General features: G+C 34.5%; 1 protein-coding gene and 1 pseudogene across 1 annotated transcript in view; both read left to right on the top strand.

Moving 5' to 3' along the window:
• sntg2 (syntrophin, gamma 2) overlaps positions 1 to 17811 on the top strand; it is a 351972-nt gene extending 334161 nt beyond the window's left edge. Inside the window, exons 15-17 of the mRNA XM_015349632.2 lie at positions 11024 to 11116; positions 12767 to 12877; positions 14990 to 17811. Coding sequence (XP_015205118.1) covers positions 11024 to 11116; positions 12767 to 12877; positions 14990 to 15121 — 336 coding nt within the window. The 3' untranslated portion in view covers positions 15122 to 17811. The remainder of the gene's footprint in view (positions 1 to 11023; positions 11117 to 12766; positions 12878 to 14989) is intronic.
• LOC138226691 (U6 spliceosomal RNA) lies at positions 7171 to 7268 on the top strand (annotated as a pseudogene).
• Positions 17812 to 27692: the final 9881 nt, after the last annotated feature.

The following is a 27692-nucleotide window of genomic DNA, read 5'->3' as shown; positions in this document are numbered from 1 at the left end:
TACTAATTCTGATTAAATTCTTTGACCAATGTCTTCATTGAATGAATATACTGTACTTTACAGGTATGTCTGAATTGAGCCTAGCTGCTGAAACATGCCTTTTTTATTTGCAATTCCTATTTCTTTTCTTACAACATTCATTGTACTTTGTGTGACTTCTTTTATTGTAGATCATTTTGTTTTGTTAATTTATACAATATAATTTTATTCAGTTTATGATTTAATTTGAATAAATCAGCAAGATAAATAATTTCAAATTTCAAACAAACATTTTCTAGGGCACACATTAAAGCAGTTAGAAATGATCTGGCAGAAAATGCATTGATAAATGTATTTAAACAGGATGCTTTTGTCATACAATGGTTGCTAAATGTAGGAAAAAGCTTTATATTGGTATTAAATTATGTCTAATTTCAATGTTCAATTTGTCAAATAGAATAAAATGAACTTTTTCCAATGATTTTCAAAGGCAAAGCAAAAATAAAAAAGAACATATTGGCAAAGCATATAAACTGCCCTTGTATTAAATATTAAATTATGAATATTAAATATTAAATTTCATTTTATTCAGTTTCATCTTCAGAATGAACAAAATGTAAAAGAAAAATGTGTTAAGCACGTTATCCAATGCAGGGTCACAGGGAAGCCAGAACCTATCCCAGCAAGCAAAGGGCACAAGGCAAGATACACCATGGATGGAACCCCAGTCCAGCGTGGGTGAAAGAGAGTGAATATTTTCATAGGCACTGACAAAGTAAATACATACAGTATACACTACATAGACACAAGGAACATTCTTCACAAAGCCTTTTTGTTAATTTAAAGCAGTAGTTTGTAGAGTGTGTGATTATCATATTTGAAAAGGTTAGAGGGAATCATATGATAAAGTATCAAAATGGGAAAATTGAAGTAAAAAGAAATAAAGCATTAACATTGCAAATAAATCCCCATTGTATAGTGCCAGTTGAGCATACCGTCCATCAATGACTTACTTTGAGAGCAAGGGTACTGTGAAGGACTGGTCCAAAGACCAAATGATGCAAAAAAAAAAAAACACCTAAATAATAGGTCAATTAAATGCTCTTAACTTGTTTTGCTAGTTTTTGAACTTCACTTGGAAATGTAAATGATGTAACATTTCTTTCTTAAAAATATAGACATGAAATTTCCATTGGGAAAACCTTTTGCTGTACGAAATATAATATATTTCAATATATTTTAAAATGTCTAAGTTTTCATTTCATGCCTCAATGAGTAGAAACTACTAAATAGAAAACAAATGCAAAATTTGCTTTGAGAGTTTACTATATGATATTCTTGGTGTGATGTGCTTTTTGATGAGATAAGTTTATATAAAATACTTGGCTGGGAATAGAGAATGATGGAACATTTCTTCCTTAAAAATATAAACTTGGGAGATTCCCACAGGGAAAACCTCTCCATGTGAGAGATACTTTAAATTATAGGGGTGAGTGAAGAACTCTCTTCTATGTTTCACCAATTACCAATGTCTCCTGTTGTCTTAGATGAGAGGATGTACTGAAAATTGAATTCAGGAAAGCTCAGAAAAAAGGATAGCTGGATAAAAAATAAACATAACTGATGGATACCTGAAGACAAATGATTGGAATTTTATGTAGTTAAACAGATGTTTATCATTGATTAAATGTATTAGCATGTTCTTGGTTTGCATACACTGTAGTTAGAAATGTACAGTATATTCATAATACAGTCAAAGTAATGAAAATATAACAAGAAGAAAACATCTATCTTTGTGTGTATGCTTACATATAAATGCACACCGGCTATATTGTCAAAAATATCTGGACGTGAGATAAAAGTAAGCATTTACCAAGGTTAAGGCTCACGTGTGGACTTATTGGCTGTTGTAATCCTCAAAGGGATACATTCTATTACTGTTAAGGTAGCTTGTGGAATATCGTGTCAAATCGTCCACAGTGCGATTTCGATTGCAGGAAAAGAGGTTCATCTCTACAGTCATACATACAGTCTTTTGTATGTATCCTAGATTGCAGACCTGCCTCTAGATAAGCCAAGTTGTTTTTATCGTTATGCACATTGAACAGCATGTAACCCCCCCAGTTTCTTACATGGAATTGTATTATGTTGAATCAGGATTCAAAACATTAAGAAGAATTCAAAATCTTTTGTAACTGTATACTATGACTGATGTGTGGTATATTGTTGAAAGCTTGAGTAACATAATGTTATCAAATTATCAATGTTAATTTAAGGAATAAATTGTCTTGTGAAGCAAATGCTAAATTTATCAAATGAATACGCTAATCTTTTCAATACTAAACATTTAATTACTGTATGTTTTTAAACACACATTTTTTTTAAATGTTACAGTTCAGTACAATGGTGTACAGTACAATTTCTTCTATTTAGCATTCTTGCTCACAAAAATATTAAAACAATTCTTACAGTAAATGTTACAGTTCCACCTCCTTGCCACCAGAGGACACCTCTAGCACTGGCTGCTGGCCCCAACTGCGCAGCAGAGACGCACACCATACAGACTGCTGTATTAAGTCCTATCCAATCACGGACTGTCCGGTATACTTACTGTAGGGCTCCTCTTCCTTAGCTCTATAAAGACTGTACTCTCATTCCATTCAGTGCTCAGTCTCATACACCTCTGGTAAGGCTGTGGACATCACTTACCTGTTTTTTTTCCTGGACCTGCTTCTTATTTTGCTTCTTTTTTTCCAGTCCTTGTTCATCTTCTTGGTCTTTTTTTCTTATTTTCTCCCGATTACCTATAGTTCCCTTGCCCAAGCTTCTTGGGTTTTATTTCACTTTGGATTGACTTCCTGGTTCCTGATTCTGGCCTGTTCCTGGACTTTGATTAAGAATTTAGTCTTGTTGTGTAGGCTTAGAAACTCAATCTTTTGGTTCCTACAGGGTCCATTCCCCTGTCCGCTCAAGCTGTCTAAGCTTTTACAGTAAATTACCAAATGATTATTACCCATATGTTCCAGGCATAACTAAAAAAAATAAAATATCTGGTGAATATTTCATAAGCTTCTCATTCATTTACTGTATATGTATTTTCACAAATACAATTAGTTTTCACTACTGCAATTTATAGCCTAGCCTTATTAACTTTGTGTAATGGGCTCAGTTCGGTTCTGCCCCTGTTGCAATTTAATCACCATCAAAGGTGGGCCCAAAATATACACAGTTTCACTCCTTACAGGGACAAATTCCACTAAACCAAAAGACGGGTCTTTTGCTTTGATAGAATTCTGCGCTGTGTAGATTTTATTAGAAAGTCATCACTTCTATAACATGCTCAGTGCCCCTAAGCCTTGATACACATGGCTCAATAGAGCAATATGTTTACTTTGATGCTCAGTATAACAAGAATATGCAAGGCAGAAAACTGGAGGAGTGAACATGAATCCATATGGGTTAAAATAGAAAACACAAATTCTAAAGGCATAATGATAGCTGTGTGCTACAGACCACCTGATTCAGAAATAGATAAAGAATGTTTGCTATATACTGTAATAAGATAAGAAAGATACCTGTATGTAGATATGAGGTAATGAGTTTAATTCACACTTAAAAATTGGGATATTGCTGTGGAGAGTACAGAAGCTGAAACTGATTAAAATGCTCAATGACTGTTTCTTAAACCAACTCGTAATGATACCTAATGGTACAATACTAGGAGAGATTTTCTAGAAGCAACCTAGCTAACAGTATAAAGATATTATACAAGATAGAATAAGTGGAGAATTGCGATGATCATATGGTATAATTTCATGTGCACTTTAAATATAAATTAGGCAGATTTTACTTTATATGCTGAAAATTCAAAAAGTTGGGTTTACAATTTTAGAAAAGCACACAATAAAGTAAAGAAGTGGAGCTTGAAAACAATAAATGAGAAACAGTTGGTAACAGAGTTAACAAAAGAATACCAATCATACCACAAAAAGAATATTATAGTATCAATATGAGTTAAAAGAAAAAATATTTCCTTCTTTTAGGGGTTTGACACATACAAACAAATTAAAGGAGGGAATTTAATCAAGCATACACTGTACTGTACAGTCAAATGTAAGGGGTATTAGTGTCCCCCCAGGAGATTACTACATATTCTGTACAGTAAAAAAGCAAGAGTGAACTGGAAACTAAAAAGGAATTAATTAAGGAGAACTGAAGACTTTTCATTACAATGTGTGTACACATAAAGTATGTTGAATGGACTTCTTAACCAAGTAGTTGAAATATAAACAGTGGGCTCCTTCAAGAAGTGACTGGATGAGTGTTAGATTCACATACTGTAGCTGCAAACATTTTAAACAGTTATGATGGACTAAAAAGCCTCCCCTTGAGCCTTTCTTATGTTCCTAGTTGCATTGATATAATTACACTGATAAATACATTAGAAAGGAATCCCAGTAAAAGTGCCTTCAAATGGAATTCATCAAATGACACCATAGCTGGTAGTATGGTAATGGCATTCAAGCTTGCAGTATGCTGTTGTTCAGAATTCCAAAATATACATTTGTGGTCTTCCTGCCTTTCACAAAAATAAATGTACTTTGTCCAAACCATGATAATATGGTCATATCAGCATACTGCGACTCTACTGAAGGATTCGAGCTGCACCTATGCAAGCAAATAATTATCATTAACAAGACACTCATTTCAATGTGTTTCTAAATACTGTCAAGTGTCAGCCAATAATTTATCATCATCAATCAATGAGGAAAATATGATTAATTAACTACACTATATATTTATCCTGCTGAACATCACTTTAATAATTAAAGAGCTCATATAGTAGCAAAATTTGGAAGTGCAGTGAATTTGAGGGGCCCTATGTTAAGCAGACCTGGTTTAGTCTAAATTTCATAAGGAGCACACAATCAATGAGCAAAAGACAGAGAAAAAAGGGGGTGAGGAGTATCCCAAATTCCTGGGGAAGTGTTTCCCCATCTGGGAGTACCCCCATGTTTTCAGGGTTTCATTCCAAATCAGTAGTTACTTAATTAAGCTTACCACATATTTAACTGCAGACCATAGTCTGGGCTCTTAAATAGTAAGGAAGGGTTAAAATTTGCGTGAAACCTGCTCTAGATGCTAGCTTTCAGAGTTCAATTTTTTGTTGTAAATGATCAGGTGGATTTAACCAACATACTATACTGTACATCACAAATAATGCTTACTTCGAAAGTATTTTACTTGGTGGCCTGTTTCTATACGTCGTTAATTCATAACCAATTAAGAGCTGAGACAACTTTGGAGGACCATATAGTTTTAATCACTTTGAAATAGACATATAGACATAGGGTTGCTACACTTTGTGGAATTAATACATTTAAAAGAGATTATTTCTGAAACTAAGAACTAAATGCAGAAAACAGTTCAAATCAAATAAATATCTAACCCAATAAAAATCATGGTCAATCATGGACAAAATCAGAGCAAAATCCTTAGGAGAACACACAAATCAAGATTTTGAAAAACTTTCCTAGGATCCTATGGACAAATTGAATTCAATGTTGACTTTATTTCGTTAAATAATTACAGTAGAACCAACTGATAAATAGAATTAATGACACAACAACTCTTTTTAAGTGATCACAAACCTGCTCAACAAGTTCAACTTTTCAGGTGAAAGACTGCCACCTACTGGCCAGTGTGTGAACCCTCCGTACCTAATAATACTTTCACAAACAATTCAACCAATTACAGTATAGATTAGGATAATCTTTTTTATACTTATTACTCATTAGTAGCCTACATACAAATGTCCTTAGTAAATGTATATTCCATTAAAAAACAGCATTATACAAATATGCATGTATCCTTACAATAAAAAAAATACAAATACTGCTAATTATTTCTCTGGTTCAAACAATATGCAGTAAAACAGAACCATTTTGATGGTTTACTCAACAGTCATTTAATGGTTGGCAGATGTGCATTAAAAATTAGCCACCAAAGTGAAATTTGACAACATCTTGCATAAGAAATTACAGTCAAGGAGAGTCAAACAAGGTGAGGTGTGCTTCACATACAGAGCAGGAAAGACACAGTTCCCACCAGGAATTCTTTCCAAGTTATGCAAGTGGATGACATGTAAGACTACTGAATAAATACTGAAGCTACATACAGTAATTTGGACCAAAAAGTCTTTGAATCAGGATTGCTTTTTTGTATCAGATTAAATGAGCCTATCATTCGTGCAGAACAGGTGGAACCTTAAAAATTAAACATTTCTATTATACAAAAGCAGTACTTTACTGATGTTTCAAACAGCTAAGAACACATATATGCATTTAATAAGAATTCCTTAGACATATGAATATTGCATCTTTCATCCCAAAGAGATTTATATTGTATATACAGTACTGTACTATAGAAAATGGTCCACTTCACCTTTGAAGATCAACTTTTACAGTACCTTTGTGACACGTGACAACTGCTCTGTTAGATTATCTAGAAAGGTGAGAAATGACTTTGTATTACAAATTGAACTAATACTGTAAATCAATTATATTTTAGGGGAATTTTATGGAAAATTAGGGAAGTTACAGTGCGCAAACTCAAGCTTAGATTCTGATACCTGATGAGATTAGGCTACTTTTAGAATTAGATCTAGTTTTAGATTTAAGTTAAGCAGCACTGTGTTAAGTTCTTGCCTTTGTAATTTTAAAGAAGTATAAGGAGTATATGTATAGTAATCTGTGTGAATAAAGTGTGCGTAGAGAAATCACCATAAAACTTTGTCAGTACATACTGTACACTTGGGCACACACTGTACAGGTAATCTTCAATAAAACTATTTCTGACATAGTTTTATAGTATAGTATAGTTATAGTTCAGGTGGGTAGCTGCGTCAGCATGCGTAGGCTGCAAAGGAACAAGTAATAGGTTTATTCCATGCTGAAAAAAAGAAGAAAGAGAACACAACGTTTCGGCCGTGGAGCCTTCTTCAGGTGTGAACACTTCAGGTAGTGCAGAGGAGAACTGCTATGTGTGGGGGAACTTGATGTTCCAAGCTCAGATGATGAGCTGCTCAGGTATGACATCACAGGGGAAAAGGTCAAAAGTGTTATAAAGTTACACAACAATAAAGGAACAAGATAATTTTTGCCTTTTCATACACAATTTCCTTGTCTTATTGTTCACTTTGTCAGAGCATTTGTGAAACAAAACAGAGAAGACTGGCAAGGCTCCTTTGCAAGGATGACATGCAAATTTGCGAAGCGTTAATTGTCTTAATGTTGAGTATAGCTCCATCTCCTGAATAAATATACTGTATCTGAAAGAGCATCCAATTAGCAATGTGTAGAAAAGGAAACTAAAAGGCTCTGACTAGCTTCTTCACTTCATACCAACACCCCAAAAAATGTCTGTTTTTGTGACTAGCATCCTGTTCAGTGTGTATTCTGCTTTGCATCCATTGCTTGCTAGACAGGCTCCAACTCCCCCACGACCCTGCATTAGATGAGGTTAGAAAATGGATGAATGAATGGATGAAATAAAAGATTGTTTTGTGAGGTTACTGAACACATACAGTACTTGAATCCAGAAAACCACATTGATCAGTACTGATTGAATCAGTCTTACAGTATGTATCTTCTGTAAATATTTTTTAGCATTTGTTGTACTGTACTGTATATACAGTACATCATTGTGTGGAGAAGGTACCATTAGAGTAATGAGAAAGAGAGAGAAACACATGTTTTCCAGGGAGAAAACGTCCTACAGTACATACAGTATTTACATTTTTTGTATTTGATACTATCTGCTGCTTGATTAAAATAGGGCCTTGACAGGCCATGCTGAAATGTGTCATGCCTTACACGACCTTATTATTAGACATTTCTATATTCACCATGTTCTGTTAAAGCAAAATAGTTTAATGTTAAATCTCAAGCCACAGCACTTTTTTACTGTAAATGCCACGTGATTTACAGTAGTTAATAGTGAACTTGGGTAATTGAGGTTCAGTGGCTTTTAGATTGGTAAATCACGGAAAATTTAATATTATATAAACAAAAAAAGGAAATCCACAGTGGAAAAAAAAATGCAGGGTGTTGTACAATAATATATATCTCCAAAAAAAACAGTTGGAAACCTGCTTTCTGGTTTATAAAATGCCATCTGACCTATTGACTTTCACCAATTTCCCACAGTGTTCTAGAGAATGTAATACAGACAAGAGCTATGATCTTATATGATCATGCCTTTTTGTCATTATATAATCAAAACACATTTTATAAGCGGAAATAACGTTACAGATTTTTTATTGGGAAAATGCCTCCATACTGTATCTTAAGAATCTACTGCTGGTTCTTGTATTAAACTCTCAGTTTAATTATTATTACTTTTATCAAACTTAATTTAAACTATTGATTAAGGGCATGTGATATTTCAATTTGCCTCTGCCAAAGACTGGAATATTCTGCAGAGTAAGAGTATTCTGTACTTTTGTACCTGAGGTTGTATTCAATTGCATAACTGAAACTTTTCTGTCTGATTCTTGCACTTCTAAAGAGTGCTGTGTCCTTCTGGAGCATGTTATGCCCTGTTATGTTATTTATTGATTGATTGTCCTTTGCATTGCCTTCTATGTAATATTAGTGTTAATGTTTTGGCCAGGTCATTGTGGTAAATGAGAAACTGTTCATGACTGACTTTCTGGTTAAGTAAAGGATTATTAAACGGGCTGAGTATCATTGAGGGCTGACACATCAACGTACTGTAACAAATATATTAAAATGTTTGAATTTAAAAATATAAAAAAAAGAATACATAATTGTTTGTAAGTGTTCATAAGCAACCGTTCTACCTATATTAATACTTTTTTTTATTTTGCATTTTTTGCATTCTAGTGTGTTAATTATTTGAAAATACCGTACATATTGAAAAACAAAGACATACTAATTTGAGAAATTATGGTATACAATAACTCCTCAAAGCACTTCTGTTTCTAGGATAAATTAAAAATAATAATAATTTGGGAATATTTGGGTGTTTGAAATATTTTGGCAGAGTTGTTTATGGATTAATAAGAAGTGGGCAAAAAACAAAGCACAAATCTCAAGGCCTTTCATGTTCAGAATATCATTATGGATGTATATCATGAACATCGCAGCTTTACAAAATCATGTAAAAAATGCCATTCATCATTAAGAAGCCAGGACTGACATTTTACAGAGAGGAACCAGTCATCATACATGTACAGTAGGTTAGCTCATGTATTTGCTTGGCAAGCTCAGGTTCAGTTTTTTAAAAATTAATGTGTCTGAACAACTGAAATTGAAATTGAGATTGAGTGAGCTGGTATGGAAAAATGAAAAAAAACTTTTTTTTATTATTCCAAATCCAATTATTTGTTTTGTTTATTATGCAGGAAATAACTCCTGTGGAGAAATACCTTTGAGAGAATTGTAGAGTTAACTGGAGCTAATTAGGCTAAAAATGCAAGCAGTATTGTTTGTTGTTCAGTTTGGTATGTTTTCTTTCTAAAATACAACAAAAGTAATGTTACAGCAAAGTACAGTTACAGTCAAAATGCCTTCACATAAAATTTTACCTTAAGTAAATGATTATGTTTGTGCAAACCATATTTAACCTACTGTATCATTTGATAGTTTCATGGTAAATAGTATTTCCCATCCATCCATTATTAAAAACACATTCAGGGGTCACAGAAACCCAGAATCTATCATGTAAGTATAGGATGTAAGTCTTTCACAGGATATACATTCTCACAGGAACAATTCAGACACACATGAAAGTGTGGTGGAGAGGTGGAAGACTACTGTGTGATCTAGACAACAGAAATGAACAACACAGGGAGCACATGAAAGTTCCTGAAGAAGTAGCCTCAGGCTAGGATCAAACCCAAGACCCAAGAAAGACAGCAGTGCTAGCCACCTTGGCACTTTACTACCTATTTTGCCATCTTTTCCAAGAAATGCAGTGTAAAATGATCAATTACAGTACGCACTGTAGACCACAAGGGCTACCTAAAGTAATGCAGCACAAAACAACAGAAGATCAATGCAGCAGATTGCTTTTTCTTACTCTCTCTCTATATGGCAGATATAGTAAAAGTAATCTTTTTTTTTAAATAGACAATATTAATAGTGCCTTTAGTTAAGCCAATGAACTGAATTAATGCAAAACCTCCCAGTGTTAGCTTTGCCCCATGTATGTCCTGAATTATTACCCATCAGATACAGACATTGACAAATCTGTCTTTAATAGGCATAAGTAAATATGTAGGAATGTTACACTTGACAATCTGTTCAGTTGCAAATTGGCCTTGTCATGTAATCAGATCAGTCAATCAAATACACTTTAGGTGAGCTAGTTCATCAATTTAAAGTGATTTGTGCTCTTACTTTTCATACAATCTTTCACTTTGATGTTCTAAGAAATCCAGATGGTGCCTACTAGAGATTTCCTAAATAAGAAATACTACTGCAGAGTATAAGGCTATTTAACCATCAGAGGTGTTTGCTGCTTATTATAACCAATGCATCTTCAAGTCTGAATCTCCAAGGTGTATCTGGTATATCAAGATTGTTCCTTATTAATGTCAGATTTAACATTTTAGACACAAAAGTACAGTATGTACTGAAAATGTTTCATATATTCCTCATTATTATTAAGCATGCCCATCCAAGGAAAAATGGGAAAAATTAGTTATTTAAATATTCATTGACAATAACAGCTAGAGATCTTTTGAAGACAGAACATTGACATTGTCCAATTAAAACCCAGTTTAATTTATCACCTATACTTGAAACGTGCAGAGGGTTGTTGTGTGATATTTCTTTACTTTGATTTATGCAATTAGAGGCTTAGATTTTAATGGAAAGCATAGTATCTTTTATTTCTTCTAGGTAAATAAACACATTTGCATGTGTATGTGTTGTGATGAAAGCTAACAAGCAAAACCATTTTCCTGTCAATTCTGTGCTTTAATATCATAAGAATACTGTATCTGTCTTCCTCACAGTCAAGGACATATACATGCAGCAGTCAAGGAAAGATCCTACGTTTTACCATTGACTTTGAAACTGGATTCACATGTTCTGACAACGTTTCTAAGGTAATTATTGAAAAAAGCTTTTTTTGAAATTGTTATCAAACATGTTATGGATTCCCAGACAAACAAATGCTTACAAAACTAAATATTGTTCATTGCTAAATGTTATTGTTTACACTTTATAGGGTATACATAAATGAACTACTAGGTTTTCACCACTTACAATAAATAAATAATGTATTATTTATTATTTTTTTATTTATTAGCATTGATTAAAATTGTGTAATTTACATATTTCACAACTACACAGACATTTAATTATTTAATTCAATTAAGAAGAGAGAAGGTGCCTTTTCTAAACAGATAACCGTATAATTAATTACAGCACTCACTTATTAAGAAAACCTTTTCATTCTTAAGTCAAATGACAACAAATTTTAATTTGTAATGACAACCGGTAAAGTACACATTTATGCGGTTATACTGCCAGCACTGTCCACAATGGTTAAAAAGATTTAAACGTCATTAGTTACACAAAAATAGTTTAAATATCTTTAAAAAAATGACTAATACCATTTATTCAGTCATTCCCTGTGTTTTCAATAAAATATATGTAATACTAGTGATGAGCTGTTCTGTTGCGTAAATGATGAACACAATATTAATGTTTCTCATTATTTTGAGTTTAGTTTTATATTGTCAAGATAATTAAATTAGTTGGCTGTATTTTTCTTGATTTTGTATTAGTATTATTATGCTGCTGACATTTTTTAACAAAGTGTAAATCTGATTCGTGTTCATTAAAAACAGCAGGAAATCAAGTACATCCAAGATGTATTTTTATGTTACTGAAACCAAAGCAAGTATAAGCTAATTACTGTGTATTTGTGTGTATTAAATTGATGGGCAAGGATTACATTAATCAACTGCTGTAATATGTAATATGGATGAAACTCTTCTACATCTACTGATTTAATGTCGCTCAGCATGTGCTGGCAGAGTCTGATTGAAAGAAATATGAATCAAATTTTAGAATTACCAAGTTATATACAAAGAGTATTGATAAAACCTGGAATTGTTTTTGTGTTTATTTTATTAGATGCTAATTTTTGATAAAAATGACAGCATTTTTTGTAACCATTTGTATGTACCCTGTGAGCATTAACTCACCATTGGACCATTGGTGTAGTTGATAGATTATTTTATTTAACGTCAAGTCAAAAGTATGTTCTGCCCCCATTCTTCATTAGTATTGTTCTCATTGTACTCACTGTTTTTGTGTTCTGAAACTATTTGATATTCATAACTAGAAATAACTAATCAGCTTGAGTTTGTTTACCTGAGATGTGTTAAAAAATATAACATTATATTATGTTATTATATTATATTTTCCTCCAAAGAACAAAATAGTACACAAATGACTTAATTAAAAATAAATAAAGTTACCAAATGCTATTATAAATATCATGCACCCAAATGCTAGAATGTAAATTATGTACACCACATCTGATCTAATATTTTTGATCAGCGGTAAATTAATTTGAGTATGCTGCCTGCTAAGATATTTATAGTGTCATGATTCTGAAACAGTCATACTTTAATTTTAATTTTTATACTCAGGAATGTCCTAGTTATGGTTGTTTTGTATGTCTCTAAAACTGTCTCAACAATTCACTCTTTTCTATTTCTAACATGTATGATTTTTTTCTCCAGAATGTTTTGTGGAAATATAAATTCTCACAGCTGAAAGGGTCATCTGATGATGGAAAGACACGAGTGAAATTCCTTTTCCAGAATTCAGACACTAAGCAAATAGAAATGGAGGTACAGTAAATAATATCACAAATGCTAAATTGTGATTCATGCATTGCAAGTCTTTCTATGTATTGCTATTACTTGTATTACTTGTCTGGCAGGGGAGTCCACATTTCCTTTGATCTACATTGATCTATAGTATATGATTCCTGCAAACCACCACATACAGTTGCCTTGATCTCAAATGGAGCCTTAATACCACATCTGAGATTTTATCCAGAACTGCAAAAATCTCCAAAGAAAGGAAAAAAATCTGGCCAACAGGCCCTTCTTAGGTGAGGGTAATATAGCCAGCCAGACCTATTCCCCAGAAACAAAGTCTCAAACTCTAGAGGGCTAGCTGGCGCGCTGAACACCTTGGTTTTCCCTACTAAACATTAGTACTGCTGTTTTGCACCAGTACGTGTGACTGGCAGACTAACAGCACCAAAGGCTTCTGATCCAGTTCCTCTGTTGCCTGGAGATGAGTGTTGATCTGGTCACAACTTTCAATTTAAACCATTCCACCGGTGTGTTACTCTGTGGGTGGATTAGCGTGGATACCAGCTGTTGACAGAGCTCTCAGAAAAGAAACTCAAAATTCTGGCCCTTATCATTGTGGCGCTTACCCTGGACTCTGAAGTAGGCTATATTCTGCAAATTGCATTTGTTCATTGCTATATTTAGAGTAAACTTTAAGGTTCCCCTACTTGCGAAAAGGGCACTAAGTGATCTAGCTGCTGGTTGTCTTAAAAATTTACTGCATGTGTAATAGTTTATCAACAGTCATCAACTTCTATTAAATGTCCAGGTTCTAATAAACAGTACTATTTCAGCTGTTCAGTAGTTCATTCGAATTCAAAATTCCAATAAAATGACCCCACATATATAAAGGAATATGATACTTGCTTGTCTGAGTAAATGGTTGCCCTAGCCGAAGGTCAGAGATCTCACAACACCTAAACGGATCTCCAAAACATCAATTCAGATTTCTTTGAACATAGATCTTGGGGTGAGTCAGTCTGGTTGCAAAAGCTTCGGAAACTGATAGGATTGCATGTAATCAAAGAGGAGTGCGTATGATGCATGTGTGTATTTAATCAAGCAGATTCATACTGTAAAATACTTCACATATTATAAAGATATACACAAATACTGATGTGGAATAAAGTGAATGAGAATACCTCTCATGCAGACAATGAAAAGTAAGTCAGCAAACAGATGCTACGAAATTCAAACTCAACTGATGTGTTGACAAAACAATGAAAAAAACCTTGGTCTGTAGATGCAGTGGTTTAGGATGCTTGACCAAAAATGGAGGGAAAAGGGGAGGAGGGGGGTTAACACAGAAAAGTTAGCAAAAGAGAGAAGGAGCAGAAAAGGAGATGAAGTGGCCATGGTTGAATTGAAATTCCATGGAGAATTGATTGATTGATAACGTGATGAAAAAAGCGAAGAACATGCTCAGTGCAGAGAAATGGTTGTTTTCTGTGGAGAATCTAAGAAGCTGCTACAGTAGGTCGAGAAAAGGTAAGAAAGTGACCCAGCTTGGAGGAGCAGAACACCGCAAAGTCTTAGCAATGCAGACTATGAGAGACATCTGCCTTTGACTAGAGTGAAAGGCTGAGTACTAGGATCCTAGATACAGTACAATAATAATAATAATAATAATAATAATAATAATAATAATAATAATAATAATAATAATAATAATAATAATAATTGCTTACACTTATATAACACTTTTCTGGACACTCCACTCAAAGCGCTTTACAGGTAATGGGGACTCCCCTCCACCACCACCAATGTGCAGCATCCACCTGGATGATGTGATGGCAGCCATAGTGCGCCAGAACGCTCACCCCACATCAGCTATCAGTAGGGAGGAGAGCAGAGTAATGTAGCCAATTCATAGAGGGGGATTATTAGGAGGCCAATTATTAGTAAGGGCCAATTGGAAATTTGGCCAGGACACCAGGGTTACACCCCTACTCTTTTCGAGAAGCGCCCTGGGATTATTTTAGAAAATTTCTGACTGTTCAATTACATTGTTGTGAATACATTTTTATGATTAGGGATTGTCTTGACATGTTTAGAAACAGCTTAAAAACATATCTACTGTTATTTTTTCTTTTCTTTCAGGAACTAGAATTTTCAGACCTAACAGCTGTACTTCACTGCATACATTCTTTCATCGCCGCAAAAGTGGCAGCAGTGGATCCTGTATTTATTAATAGTCAAAGCATCGCAAGGAAGTATATGTACAACAGCTAAAATTTCTACTTTCTTTTATTCTTTGGATGACCTCTATTTAATCAGTATTTTTTCTACAAACTCCTGTAAGATAATCAACAGAATAACAAAGTAATATCTCTACAATTTCAAAACCAGAGTACATTTTTTCACTTTCATTTTACATAATCTACTGCTAAGTAATTTCAAGGTTTGCTGTGATCACTAATTCATTTGCACCTAATTGATATTAGTATTGTATAGCACCACTTTGAAGAACTGTGTGTGTATGTGTCAATGCAACTCTTAAAAATAAGCTAAGTAAAAAAATATTTACTAAAGTATTTTTCTTGAGGTCCTAAATGTGATTGCATTATGATTTAAGACAATTGCTCTATGAACAAGAAAGGAGAATTTTTCATTGCTGAGTTTTGACATTTACTGGAGTATGCATTTATTCAAAGGTGACATGTGTTCTGCTAGATTTAGCAGGAGATAAAGTGTATTTGTGTTCCAGTTAAATTAATCAAATGCATAAGCTCTTCAGTACTTCGTAAAAGACCAGCATTTTCACTGGAGATTTTTAGTGATTGTTTTTTTTAATTGGAATCCCCAGTTATTTTATTCATAGATTTTCCTAATTTCAATTCAGATTTTTTTCTTGGCTTGGCTTACAGCTATGACCCAGAGATCTGCATTGGAGGACTGAGGGAAGAGTATGTCTTCCTCTGAAATATGCACTTCATATCCATCTGCCATCACTCTGTAAGCCCCATAGGGTCTCAAATAGGTTTTGTTTGGAGGAATGCTACAGCTTGCTCCAATAAAAAACATCCCATAGCTAAGCTCACTTGTTCTCAGTACATGGTAATGGTACATGGTAATTACTGTTGTATAGCTAGCTCTGTGTAATAAGACAATTTTCTTTTGTCACTCACAGACAGCTAAAGATATGGATCATGATTAAAATTGCTAAAGTACAGCAATGCTGGAGCACTGCTAAAGTGGTATAGAAGTGCAACCAATGTTTTGTGTGAATGTGTTCTTGAGTCAATACAACATTTGATAGAAAAGCTCAAAAGTGGAGTGACTATTTTTAGATGACCATTGTTGGGGGGAAAAAAACCTAGATTTATTTTTTGTCAGATGCTTATTTTGTCCATATCCTCATCATCATGTGGTGAAATTCAATTAAATTTCAATGCCCTTTTAATAAAATATACAGCATATAGATTCAATTCACTACAATAAATCAACAAGTAAAATTATGTTACAGTACATGTCCAGGTCAAACTATTTTCTTCTGTGACAACACTGATTACCAGTGTATACAATAGAACACTATATTGCAATGTTTTAACACTAAAGAAACTTTTCAATTCTGTATGGAAGTTCTCTAACAGTGGCCTAATTTATGTCTGACAAAAAAAAACAACTAAGTCATTTTTTAGCTACTGAGTTTTGCCAAATTCAGGCTTAGAGTTACAGGAAGGGAGAATTTTTGCAAGTTGTCTTGCACTCTACACAAAAACCATTATATTTTTGTATGTTTTGTTTAATAAGAAGTTAGAATAGATGAGATTTCAGCTACTTCCATCCTCAAGAAATATGATACATCACACAAGACACTTCAAAACTGGCTTTACCGATGTGGCCACATTATTTAAGATTTAAGAAGAAGACATTAAGATACTACACTTTAAGAGAAGTGAAGGTTATTGAATGGTTTGTGTGGAATCTTATGAGGATGCAGCCTTTAAATAGAAATAATACTGGTTTATTCCAGATCCAGTATGATATACAGTACAATAAATGTTTTGAGAGAGTACAATTTGTTTTCTAATGTAATAAGCAATTCAATGCAGCAGTTGGCAAGCATGTTTTTTTGCTAAATGTACCAAATTATTTACAAACTTATTTACAAACCCCATGGACATTCACATTCTTTTAGGTTTTAAGGCTTCCATTAAGGCAAGTAGTCTTCTGGTTGCTTCCACACTTTTCACACTTGCTTCTCCTGATACACAGCAACCATTGGGTATTGCGTGCAGAAAGGGTATTTCAAGTAAGCAGAAAAAACATAAATTATAAATACAAAATGGGAAATGGTAATCTAGAAAGAGCCTTACAGTAGATGTTTATGTTGATGTGCCATTTTCTAAACAATGTGGGGAGGCAAGTAAAAAGGAAAACATGCTATTACAGTATATATTAGATAAAAGCTTAAAGTTTTAATAAAGGGATATTATTTTAAAAAAGTAAAAATTACTGTACTGTATATAATGCACACGTAAGACCTCTTTCAGAATATTGTATACAATTTTTGTACAAACGTATTACAGAAAAGATATTGGAACCCATCCAGAGAATGGCAAACAGATGCAATATCCCGGGAATTCAGGGAATGTCCTTCACTAAGAGAAGGGACTAAATCTTTTTAGTGATGAACAGAGAGGACTACAAGGGGACCAGAGACAAGTATTAAAAAAGTTGAAAGTCACTGACAAAGTCAACCCTATTGGATTTCTTCAGAATGAACAGTGAAACACAAACAAGAGGACACAAGTAGAAACTACATGGAAGTGCATTTAAAACCCAGAACAGGAGGCACCTCTTTACCCAAAGGGTGGTGGGAGTACTGAACAAGCTACTGTGTGACATCTTTGTATCAATTTACTACTGGCTACCAAATGGGCTAGAATGGCTTCTTCTCATTTGTAACCTTTCTTATGTTCTTATGAAATAAAAAAAACATTTTTTTGTTTTATCATACACTGTCATAATATGATTATGTGTAATACTAATGTTTTGCCTTAGACTGACTTATTGAAAACAAAATTACTAAAATGGACAAGGTTCAAAGTTTAAAACTGACATATATTCCACTTATATTTAAAGCTTTAATATTTATATAATTTAGAATACGTTTTCTAAAATTATATTATATATAATTTCTCTCCAGGACTTGGGATTAAAAAAAAAGAAAAAAAATCTAAATTGAAATATAAAATGTACATTATACAAGAACTCTCCATGTGTTTTATATTTATATGATTCTTCCAAAAGGGGAAAACAACAATGTGGCCTCCACTTCCTAAAGAGGCTGTGACATACAGCAGCTACTGTTTATTAATAGTGACCATGTTTCCTCTATAATGAAAAATTTGTTGCTAAGTCTACTTGAGAAATGTCACTAATGTAAAGCAGGACCAAGTAAAACTAACTATTTGAAATAGCTGACAGATATTTCTCTTCATTTGAATCAGCACAAAAGCAAACACCCACGTTTGAAAATAAAACTGGTTGTTTTACAAATATCTTAAGTAATTACTGTCATATCAATAGACCATAATGTATGAAATAAATAGAAATAAATGGGGTAAATAGTAAACAAAGCTTATTAACTAAGTTTATATTTTTAAAATGCAAAAGGTGATTGCTATTATTTCTTGAACTGTTATTTTAGAAGCTCAAAAATGCTTTCTTTCCTGTTTCTTAACTGTGTTCAGTTCAGACCAGTAAATTAAACATGCATTATTTTTTTACTTTCTGATGTAAATAAATAATTGGTTTGATACAACATGCCATATTTCCCGTCTACCTCCATGGCAAAAGATCCCTTAAGTCTTAACAGTGTATGAATAAATCCATAAACCCAGCATAGAATCACCTTGAAAGACCTCATTACATTTAAAAATGTAGGTCAAACAGTGAATGTTGTATTACATATAATTTGCATATGTACATGTAATCAGTCTCTGGATAGATTGTTTCACGACTGTTGCTATGAAGCTGCAGCCAGCTGGCAAAGATTTGCCATTTGCAATTGTTTACTGTTCAAAGAGCGGGGACCTGGTCTCACAGGATGCTCTCCTGTACTCATGGCCACTGCAAGACCTTCGCACTGTTTTCTAGAAGGTGTCATTGTGTGATCCTAGCACTTCAGTTCATTGTCTTGCTAGAAAACATTAATTTGGCAGAGAATCTGTTGACTAAAGGACTATAGTATGTATCACTGTGCAGTAAGCTTTTCTTCAATTTGCATTTATGTATCACACTCCCATTGCGCCACCTATTGGCTTTAACAATGCACCAGTCAGTATAGTGCTCACCATGACATTTCCACCTGTTGCCCCCACACATCAGGCCTGGCGAGCACAAAACTACATTAATTGATGAATAAAACTCCACCACACTCTCTTCTTGCTTTGGGGGTTTTCCCTCTCGCGGAAGATGAGTATACCATCTCTCAGCCTTCTATATTACACCTGAAAAGTCTCTGAGCATAGAGATTATTTTCATGCAGCTGGGGCACTAAATTCATTCTGCAGAGCCAAAGATTGTTGCTTCCTGGAACATCTTGTGCTATGCACTGTGATGTCTGAAAACAATTGCACAGATGAAGAAAATTAAAATGATGGTCCTAAGCCAGCGAACTGTCCATCTGCCTTTCGGGACATGATCTGATCCTCACAGAGTCATCCAGACTGCTGAGTTCTGATGCAAACTATCTTATCCTCTGGACAACTTCTCTCACAGTCAGGACATACAGTATTCCACCATTCCAGGTATCAACCAGGTAATCTTCATTACACAAGCAGGGTGTGGACATTTATTTTTTTGCATCTTTCACTGTTTTTGCCTCAAGTAAAATCGTGTCTCTAAATGATTATTTTTACAGATTACTAATGATCTCATTTTGAAAGTTTTAACAACTTCAATTAAAAAAACTGAGCACGAAGCATTTATGATATGAAATGACTTGATTTCAGTATTATGTTACAGTATGACAAGGAACAATAAAAATATAAGGTAGTACAGGTGGGTGGCTATGTCAGCATGCGTATAGATATACTGTATTTGATCAGTAAACATAAAATGTAAATGACAGTATACAATTAACTAAATATTTTCATGTTTTTTCATGCATTTTGTCAAGATGTCTGTTTCACAGAGTATTTTGTAACAGCTGTGATATTTCTTATTTTATTTGGTGTCTTTATTTTATTGCATACTGTAATACCCTCAACCACATTTCATGGCATAGTTATAATATTCAACTGACAGGAAGCAATACATTGGGCATTGACAAGTCATTTAAAATACAGAGTGCAGCTTGGATCTTGAACATTAAAGTATCAAACTATTAAACTAAAGCACTGCAGTGATCACAAGTGTTCTCTATTGACAGATTTATAAATGAAAATAGAAAATAAGCTTTCCAGGGGTTATTTATTGTGCTCCCCAAACATCCCTGTGGTTTTCCTTTTCCATTTCTTTCTATTTAATAGTACATGTATAAAACATTTCCTTTTTAAACTTCATTGCGTAGTGTAGTAGTTACCACTCTGGCATCTAACAGTAAATGGAAGGTTGTATGTTCTGTTGCAGACACTGTTATTAAATAAGCAAGGTACTTTACTGCATTTTCTCTACTCCACTGAGCCATACTAATGGGATACAGCAATGGTGAGGTAATGCTGTGATGAATTAGTGCCCCTTGCTGCGGGAAGTGATGTTCTCTCCCACCTTCTGCAGCAGAAACCGGAATAAGCTCTGACCCGATACACCTCTATGTTTAAATTTTTACTTTGTATCTTTTCAAATACAGTAGATGTTAACTCTACAAACTACTTTGAAGGCTTATACACCTTCACTGACAATTGGATTTTCTGATTTGTTTGAACATTTTTACTTTGAGTTATCTATCCATCATTTTATAACCACTTTATCCAATGATGGGTCTTGGGTCAACCAGCGTCTACAAGGATACACCCTGGACAGGATGCCAGTCCACAGCAGGGCAATTAACCTACTGTACCAATATGTTTTTAGACTGTCGGAGGAAACTAGAGCACTCATAATTCCTTGATTACAAGACAGACAAATTATCTTTTTTAAATTAAGAGGTATATTTGCTACATTACACTGCTGTTCCTTTATCCATCACATTTGAATTGTGCAATACCATTAACAAACAAAAATATAACAAAAAACACAATTGTCAATGCTTCACTGTTGCATTAGAGATTACACAATTAAGTAATACAGAAACTTAGTACTCAAATTCCTTAAAGGAAACATTTAAATATTGACAATGAAAAAACAACACTTTTTTATAAATATAATAATACTTTAACATAAGATAAACTTATTAGTTACTGGTTTGTTTGTGAATTATATTATTTTTCTACAACACTATCTCTTATGCACTAAGAGCATAGAAATTGAAACAAAGTTTGAAGAGCTTATTTAACAATAACAAAAACAAACTTGAGAATCAATGGCTTTGTGCTTTTCCCATTTGTTATGGCTATTTGACCAAAAGGGCCTAAAAGCCACTCAACGTAAAGTGAGCACAAAACATACTAACATCTTTGTTTGCTCTTTCCCTCCATTAACTTTCCAAATAAAGTTGGGAATGTTTACCACTCACCTTTACAATGTTCTCAAAGTGTTCTTTATTCTCACTATTAAATTCCTGCCACTGTATGTGTCTTTAAAACTGAAAGAAAAAACAATCTTTAAGTCATCTGTATGGCAAATCTTATGTACTGCACAACTAATACAGAAAGGAAATTACATTCCTGACACACATTTTATGATTTATTGTCTTGCTTGTGCCTTGCATTTTTCATAAAATTCAGTTTTTCTTCTGAAGATTGCCATTTCATAAACAAATGAAATGTTAATAAAATTTAATTTGCATTGCATGACCTTTAAAAGGGGACATATGCTTTCTTAACATATCATCAGTATATCTGTTTTTTAAGACATCTTTAAAAATATATCACCTGTTACGAATACTGTACATACTGAACGCAATTTGGAATTTATCTGTGACATTTTTTAAGATTAATTAAAAAGTACAATAGCTCCAAACCTTTAATACTGCAGGTGGTGAAAAAATACACTTAAAATGTGCAAAGATAAACAATGCTTTACATAAATATAATTACAGCACTTATGTTTTGTCCTAGTGATACATAAATCTGAGCATACTCTATACATTAATTTAACATTTACTGGTATGCAAGGCAATAATGTTACCTTAATTTCCTATTGTTATAAATGGAGAATCTTTCTTGTCCATGGTAACCTAAAAGAAGATAAATGTTGTTGATATATTATACCACGGTTTATAAAAAAGTGTTGATCATGCTGTTCACAACAGTTTGAAAGCCTATTTTTTCTACAATTTATCTGTTACATTTTACATAGAGGACTGATCTCAATACAGAAGTGCCTCAAATGAACAATTTGTCTTTGTAAAAACAAGAAAATATGAATCATTTTTTTTTTCTGTGGAATAGCATCACTTATATATATATATTGTACATAATGAAAAAAACATTCTTTAAAAAAGGAAAATATATTTAAGAGCACCACTTTTGAAAAAGTGTTTTCTTTCATAACAGCATGCAAGTTTCTTTCTGTAAAAGCTAAATATGGTATAAACATTTTACAGATCTTTTTTAATTAAGGCTTTGCTCTAAAATTGAGAATTTCAAACCAAATTCCTTTTTTTTAACATTACAAGTGTCAAAGATTGGAAAGGTCTCCTGCAATGTAAGTAGATTGCTAGCTATACAGTTCATTTATTTCCACTCATTCCCAGTTCATTTTTTTTCTTTGAAAACTGAAGCATGTCGAAAATGTAATGGTTTTCTTGCATCACAATCATAATGCTCAATCCTAAAGATTCTTGTTTTCCATGTTTCAAAAGACTAATGTTTTCCCTTTGTCACAAACAAGATAGTACAAGTATTGTTTTATTACTGACGTCTTTTTTGGAGAGGGAAATTAGGGTATTAAAATAATTGCATTGGATATTAAGAATATTTATATGCTTAAATATATCCTTGAAAGTTTGGGTTCCTAAATTAAATTTAAACTTTAAGTTAAAGGTCTGAAATAGGAATAAATACCATGAGTAAATGCTGAATATAACTTTATGAAATCGTAAATGAAATGTCACTGAGACATTGGACCGCTCTGTCTTACTTCTGCTACTGCAGAAGGTAATGCAAATGACTGTGAACTAAAGTAGAAGGATATTAATACAATAATGGAAGTTTAAGAGATAGCCAATGTTGATTTACAAAGGGAAGATCTTGCTTTAGTTCTTAACACTTAAGCATACCATATGATAAATTTAAGTTCACATAGGTTTTTTTTAATATCCCTTGTAAAAAGCTGAATCGAGAAATCTACTGTAATGTAAAGACATGGATCAAGATCTGATCAATGGCAGAACAGGAAACACAATATTCTTGAGGGGCATAACGTTTAACTGGGCTCTTACCACCAGTGGTGTACTACAGGAGTTTGTTTTAGGCTCATTGCTCTTCATGCTTTGTCTCAATTATTTCATATCTTGGCACAGATTCAGGTACAGTAGTGAACTAATGAACTATGTAGATAATGCATAAATCGAGGGAGTGGCAATCAAGCAAAAACAGCAAAAACTCATTAAATCTGAACCAAATTGTGGATTTGGTACTTAACAAGAAACTTCACATTGATAAGTCAAAAGTAATCCAAGAGCCTGTACATTGTAATGCTTTCTGAGCTATCATTGAAAAGGATCTGGGACTCTCTTACAGTATGTCCTCATCAAGACAATGTGAAGAAATAAAACAGCAATGCTTGGTCCCCCATACCACAAAAAACATAACAGCTTGTGTTCAGGTCCCCTCTAGATGGAAGTGCAGCATGGGGCCAGGTGCATACGACCAAACCTATCGAAGGGGAAATGAAACAGCCCAAAGAACCAGCCCCAGTTATGCTCACTTCTCTACCTTAAAGACCTATTGACTGAATTTTCTAACTCTCCCTTAAACAAGCAGCTGTCCTTGCCTTGTCGATTCCATTCAGCCAGGAATGTTCCTTAACCATCTCCCCTTTTTTACTGGCGACCCGACCCGGAAAACAATAGCAGCTGCTATTCAAGATGAAACATTCAACCATTCAGAAAATGTCAACTTCTTAAAGACCTCCTAAAGACCCTTTTCTTGAGATATTTAAAGCTACCGTAGCAAGTGACTGTGAACGTCTTGCTAGCAGACGTCTTCAGTTAATAGTTCAAGTAGGGAGCTGCGGCAGCATGTGTAGGCTGCAAAAGAACAAGTAATAATAATAATAATAATAAAAAATAATAATAAACTTTATTTTATATAGCACCTTTAAAGGTGGCTCCTCAAAGTGCTTTACAGAATGACAACAACAATAAATAAAAAGAATACACAAGATAAAACGCAATTGCAATATACAGAGGAGACCATGGATGGTGGTACTAAGAAAAACAGAGGGGTGAAGAATGGAACAAGTTAAGTAAAGGCTTTTCTAAAGAAGAAGGTTTTGAGTCTGGATTTGAAGGAGTTTAGAGAAGATGACTCTCTGATATCCTTGGGCAGAGAGTTCCAGAGCTCTGGGGCATAACAGGAGAAGGCCCTGTCACCCATACAATGTATATGGGCTTGGAGAGACAGTAAGGAGACCAGAATTAGAAGAGCGAAGGTTGCGAGGTGGGGAGTAGGGCAATAATAGTTCAGACAGGTAGTGAGGTGCCAAGCCATGCAGAGCCTTGTAGGTGACCATGAGGATTTTAAAGTCCACACAGAATTTGACAGGAAGCCAGTGCAAGGACTCCAGGATAGGAGTAATGTGATCCTTTGTACTAGCCCTAGTCAGGATTCTGGCTGCTGAATATAAGACATACTGCAGTTTGTTCAAAGTAGATTTAGATACCCCAGCGAGTAGAGCATTACAGTAGTCAATTCGAGAGAACACAAATGTGTTGATCAGCTTTTCAGCCACAGTTAGTGATAGCACAGGGCATAGTCTAGCGATATTTCTGAGGTGAAAAAAGATGTTTTGACAATATTCTGCACATGTGGGTCGAATGTTAAGCCAGAATCGAATATAACCCCAAGGTTTTTCAATTTAGATTGAAGCTCAAGTACAGAACCATCCACAGATAAGGTTACAGGATTGGCTTTATGAAGTTGATGGGGGGTTCCAATAAGCATGACTTCAGTCGTCGCGGTTAAGATGAAGGAAACTTTGAGTCATCCAAATTTTTATGTCAGAGATGCAATTAGATAGAATAGAGACCGCCACATCAGTGTCAGGAAACATGTAAATGCTGAAGAGCAAGGGGCCCAATATTGAGCCCTGAGGAACACCAGACTTAACAAAGTCCAATTTCAGACCTATACCCATTAAGAGAGACAAAGTGACAGCGATCAGTGAGGTAAGATTTGAACCATTTGAGAACAGTGGCAGAAACTCCAAACACAGTCTCAAGACGAGAAAGTAAGATGTTATGGTCAACAGTGTCAAAAGCAGCACTGAGATCAAGAAGGATGAGTATAGAAAGAGAACCAGAATCAGACGCTATAAGAAGATCGTTAGTGACTTTGATCAGGACAGTTTCTGTGCTGTGAAGTTGACGGAAGCCAGATTGGAGGGGTTTGAAAAGGTTGTTTGTCATGAGATGGTTATGTAACTGAAGTGTGACAGCACGTTCTAGAATTTTTGCAAGAAAGGGTAAGTTGGAGATGGGGTGAAAATTGCTAAGATTGTCGAGAGCCATGTTGGGCTTTTTTGGCATGGGGGGTAACTTAAAAGTAAAGGTTTATGCCGTGCTTTTCTTTTTAGCATGGAACAAACATTTACTTTTTCCTATTCAGTAAATGTTTATATACAGTAGGAATCTGTCAGCCTGTGGTGCAGCCACTGGTTTGCTGATTTCCTCTTGAGAAAGTTAGGAATGCATTTCTATGATTGTTGTATCACAGCCTTAGAAGTGCAAATGAAAGCAAAAACCCAAATTCCTGGTTTCAGCAGATTGTCATGTATTGACAGGTTAAATAAATGTATGTCTTTTCTACAAGAAAGGATTGGTGGAAGGACACTTAATTCAATTAAATAAATTCCAAGGGAGTATAGTTAGTTCCCTGGGTTTAGTTTTTTTTTAAATCAACGGTGAAAAAGGGGTATTGGATAAAAAAAGGAAACTAAATGGAAATCTAAGTGAGAGAATAGGAAATACTTCTTATACAAAGGGTTTCAGGCATCTGAAGCCTGTTTCTCTTTCAGGGGCCTGAACTATTTCAAGATATTTCTATTAGCTACCAAATTGCCAGACAAGCAAAAGAGACCAAATGGTCTTCTCTCCTGTGCAGCCTTTGCTGTGATTGAAGGTATATTAAAAGGGCTCAGACCAAAAAAACTTAAGTACTGTCTACAGAAATGCCTATTTGAAAGAAAAATCTGTTATGGCCCTTTTGTCACTCAGTCCATGTTAGGAGTGCAAAGTTAATTTTTCCACATTTTTCTAACTATTAACCTACTATACCTACTGTAGATGCCCAATTCAAATTTCACATCCACACATTAGTTAACATTTTTACTTTAAAAACTTGCATGTACAGTGCCTTGCGAAAGTATTCGGCCCCCTTGAACTTTTCAACCTTTTGCCACATTTCAGGCTTCAAACATAAAGATATAAATTTTTTATTTTATGTGAAGAATCACCAACAAGTGGGACACAATTGTGAAGTGGAACGAAATCTATTGGATTTTTGAAACTTTTTTAACTAATAAAAAAATGAAAAGCGGGGCGTGCAAAATTATTCGGCCCCTTTACTTTCAGTGCAGCAAACTCACTCCAGAAGTTCAGCGAGGATCTCTGAATGATCCAATGTTGTCCTAAATGACTGATGGTGATAAATAGAATCCACCTGTGTGTAATCAAGTCTCTGTATAAATGCACCTGCTCTGTGATAGTCTCAAGGTTCTGTTGAAAGCGCAGAGAGCATCATGAAGACCAAGGAACACACCAGGCAGGTCCGTAATACTGTTGTGGAGAAGTTTAAAGCCGGATTTGGATACAAAAAGATTTCCCAAGCTTCAAACATCCCAAGGAGCACTGTGCAAGCTCCTTGAAATGGACATCATCTTGAAATGGAAGGAGTATCAGACCACTGCAAATCTACCAAGACCTGGCCGTCCCTCTAAACTTTCAGCTCAGACAAGGAGAAGACTGATCAGAGATGCAGCCAAGAGGCCCATGATCACTCTGGATGAACTGCAGAGAACTACAGCTGAGGTGGGAGAGTCTGTCCATAGGACAACAATCAGTCTTACACTGCACAAATCTGGCCTTTATGGAAGAGTGGCAAGAAGAAAGCCATTTCTCAAAGATATCCATAAAAAGTCTCGTCTAAAGTTTGCCACAAGCCACCTGGGAGACACCCCAAACATGTGGAAGAAGGTGCTCTGGTCAGATGAAACCAAAATCGAACTTTTTGGCCACAATGCAAAACGATATGTTTGGCGTAAAAGCAACACAGCTCATCACCCTCAACACACCATCCCCACTGTCAAACATGGTGGTGGCAGCATCATGGTTTGGGCCTGCTTTTCTTCAGCAGGGACAGGGAAGATGGTTAAAATTGAGGGGAAGATGGATGCAGCCAAATACAGGACCATTCTGGATGAAAACCTGTTGGAGTCTGCAAAAGACCTGAAACTGGGACGGAGATTTATCTTCCAACAAGACAATGATCCCAAACATACAGCAAAATCTACAAAGGAATGGTTCACA

This window comes from Lepisosteus oculatus, chromosome 2 (genome assembly GCF_040954835.1).
Source record: "Lepisosteus oculatus isolate fLepOcu1 chromosome 2, fLepOcu1.hap2, whole genome shotgun sequence".
NCBI classification, from domain to species: domain Eukaryota; kingdom Metazoa; phylum Chordata; class Actinopteri; order Semionotiformes; family Lepisosteidae; genus Lepisosteus; species Lepisosteus oculatus.
The sequence above is the reverse complement of the archived record's forward strand: the minus strand, read 5'-3'. Positions and strand labels throughout refer to the sequence as shown.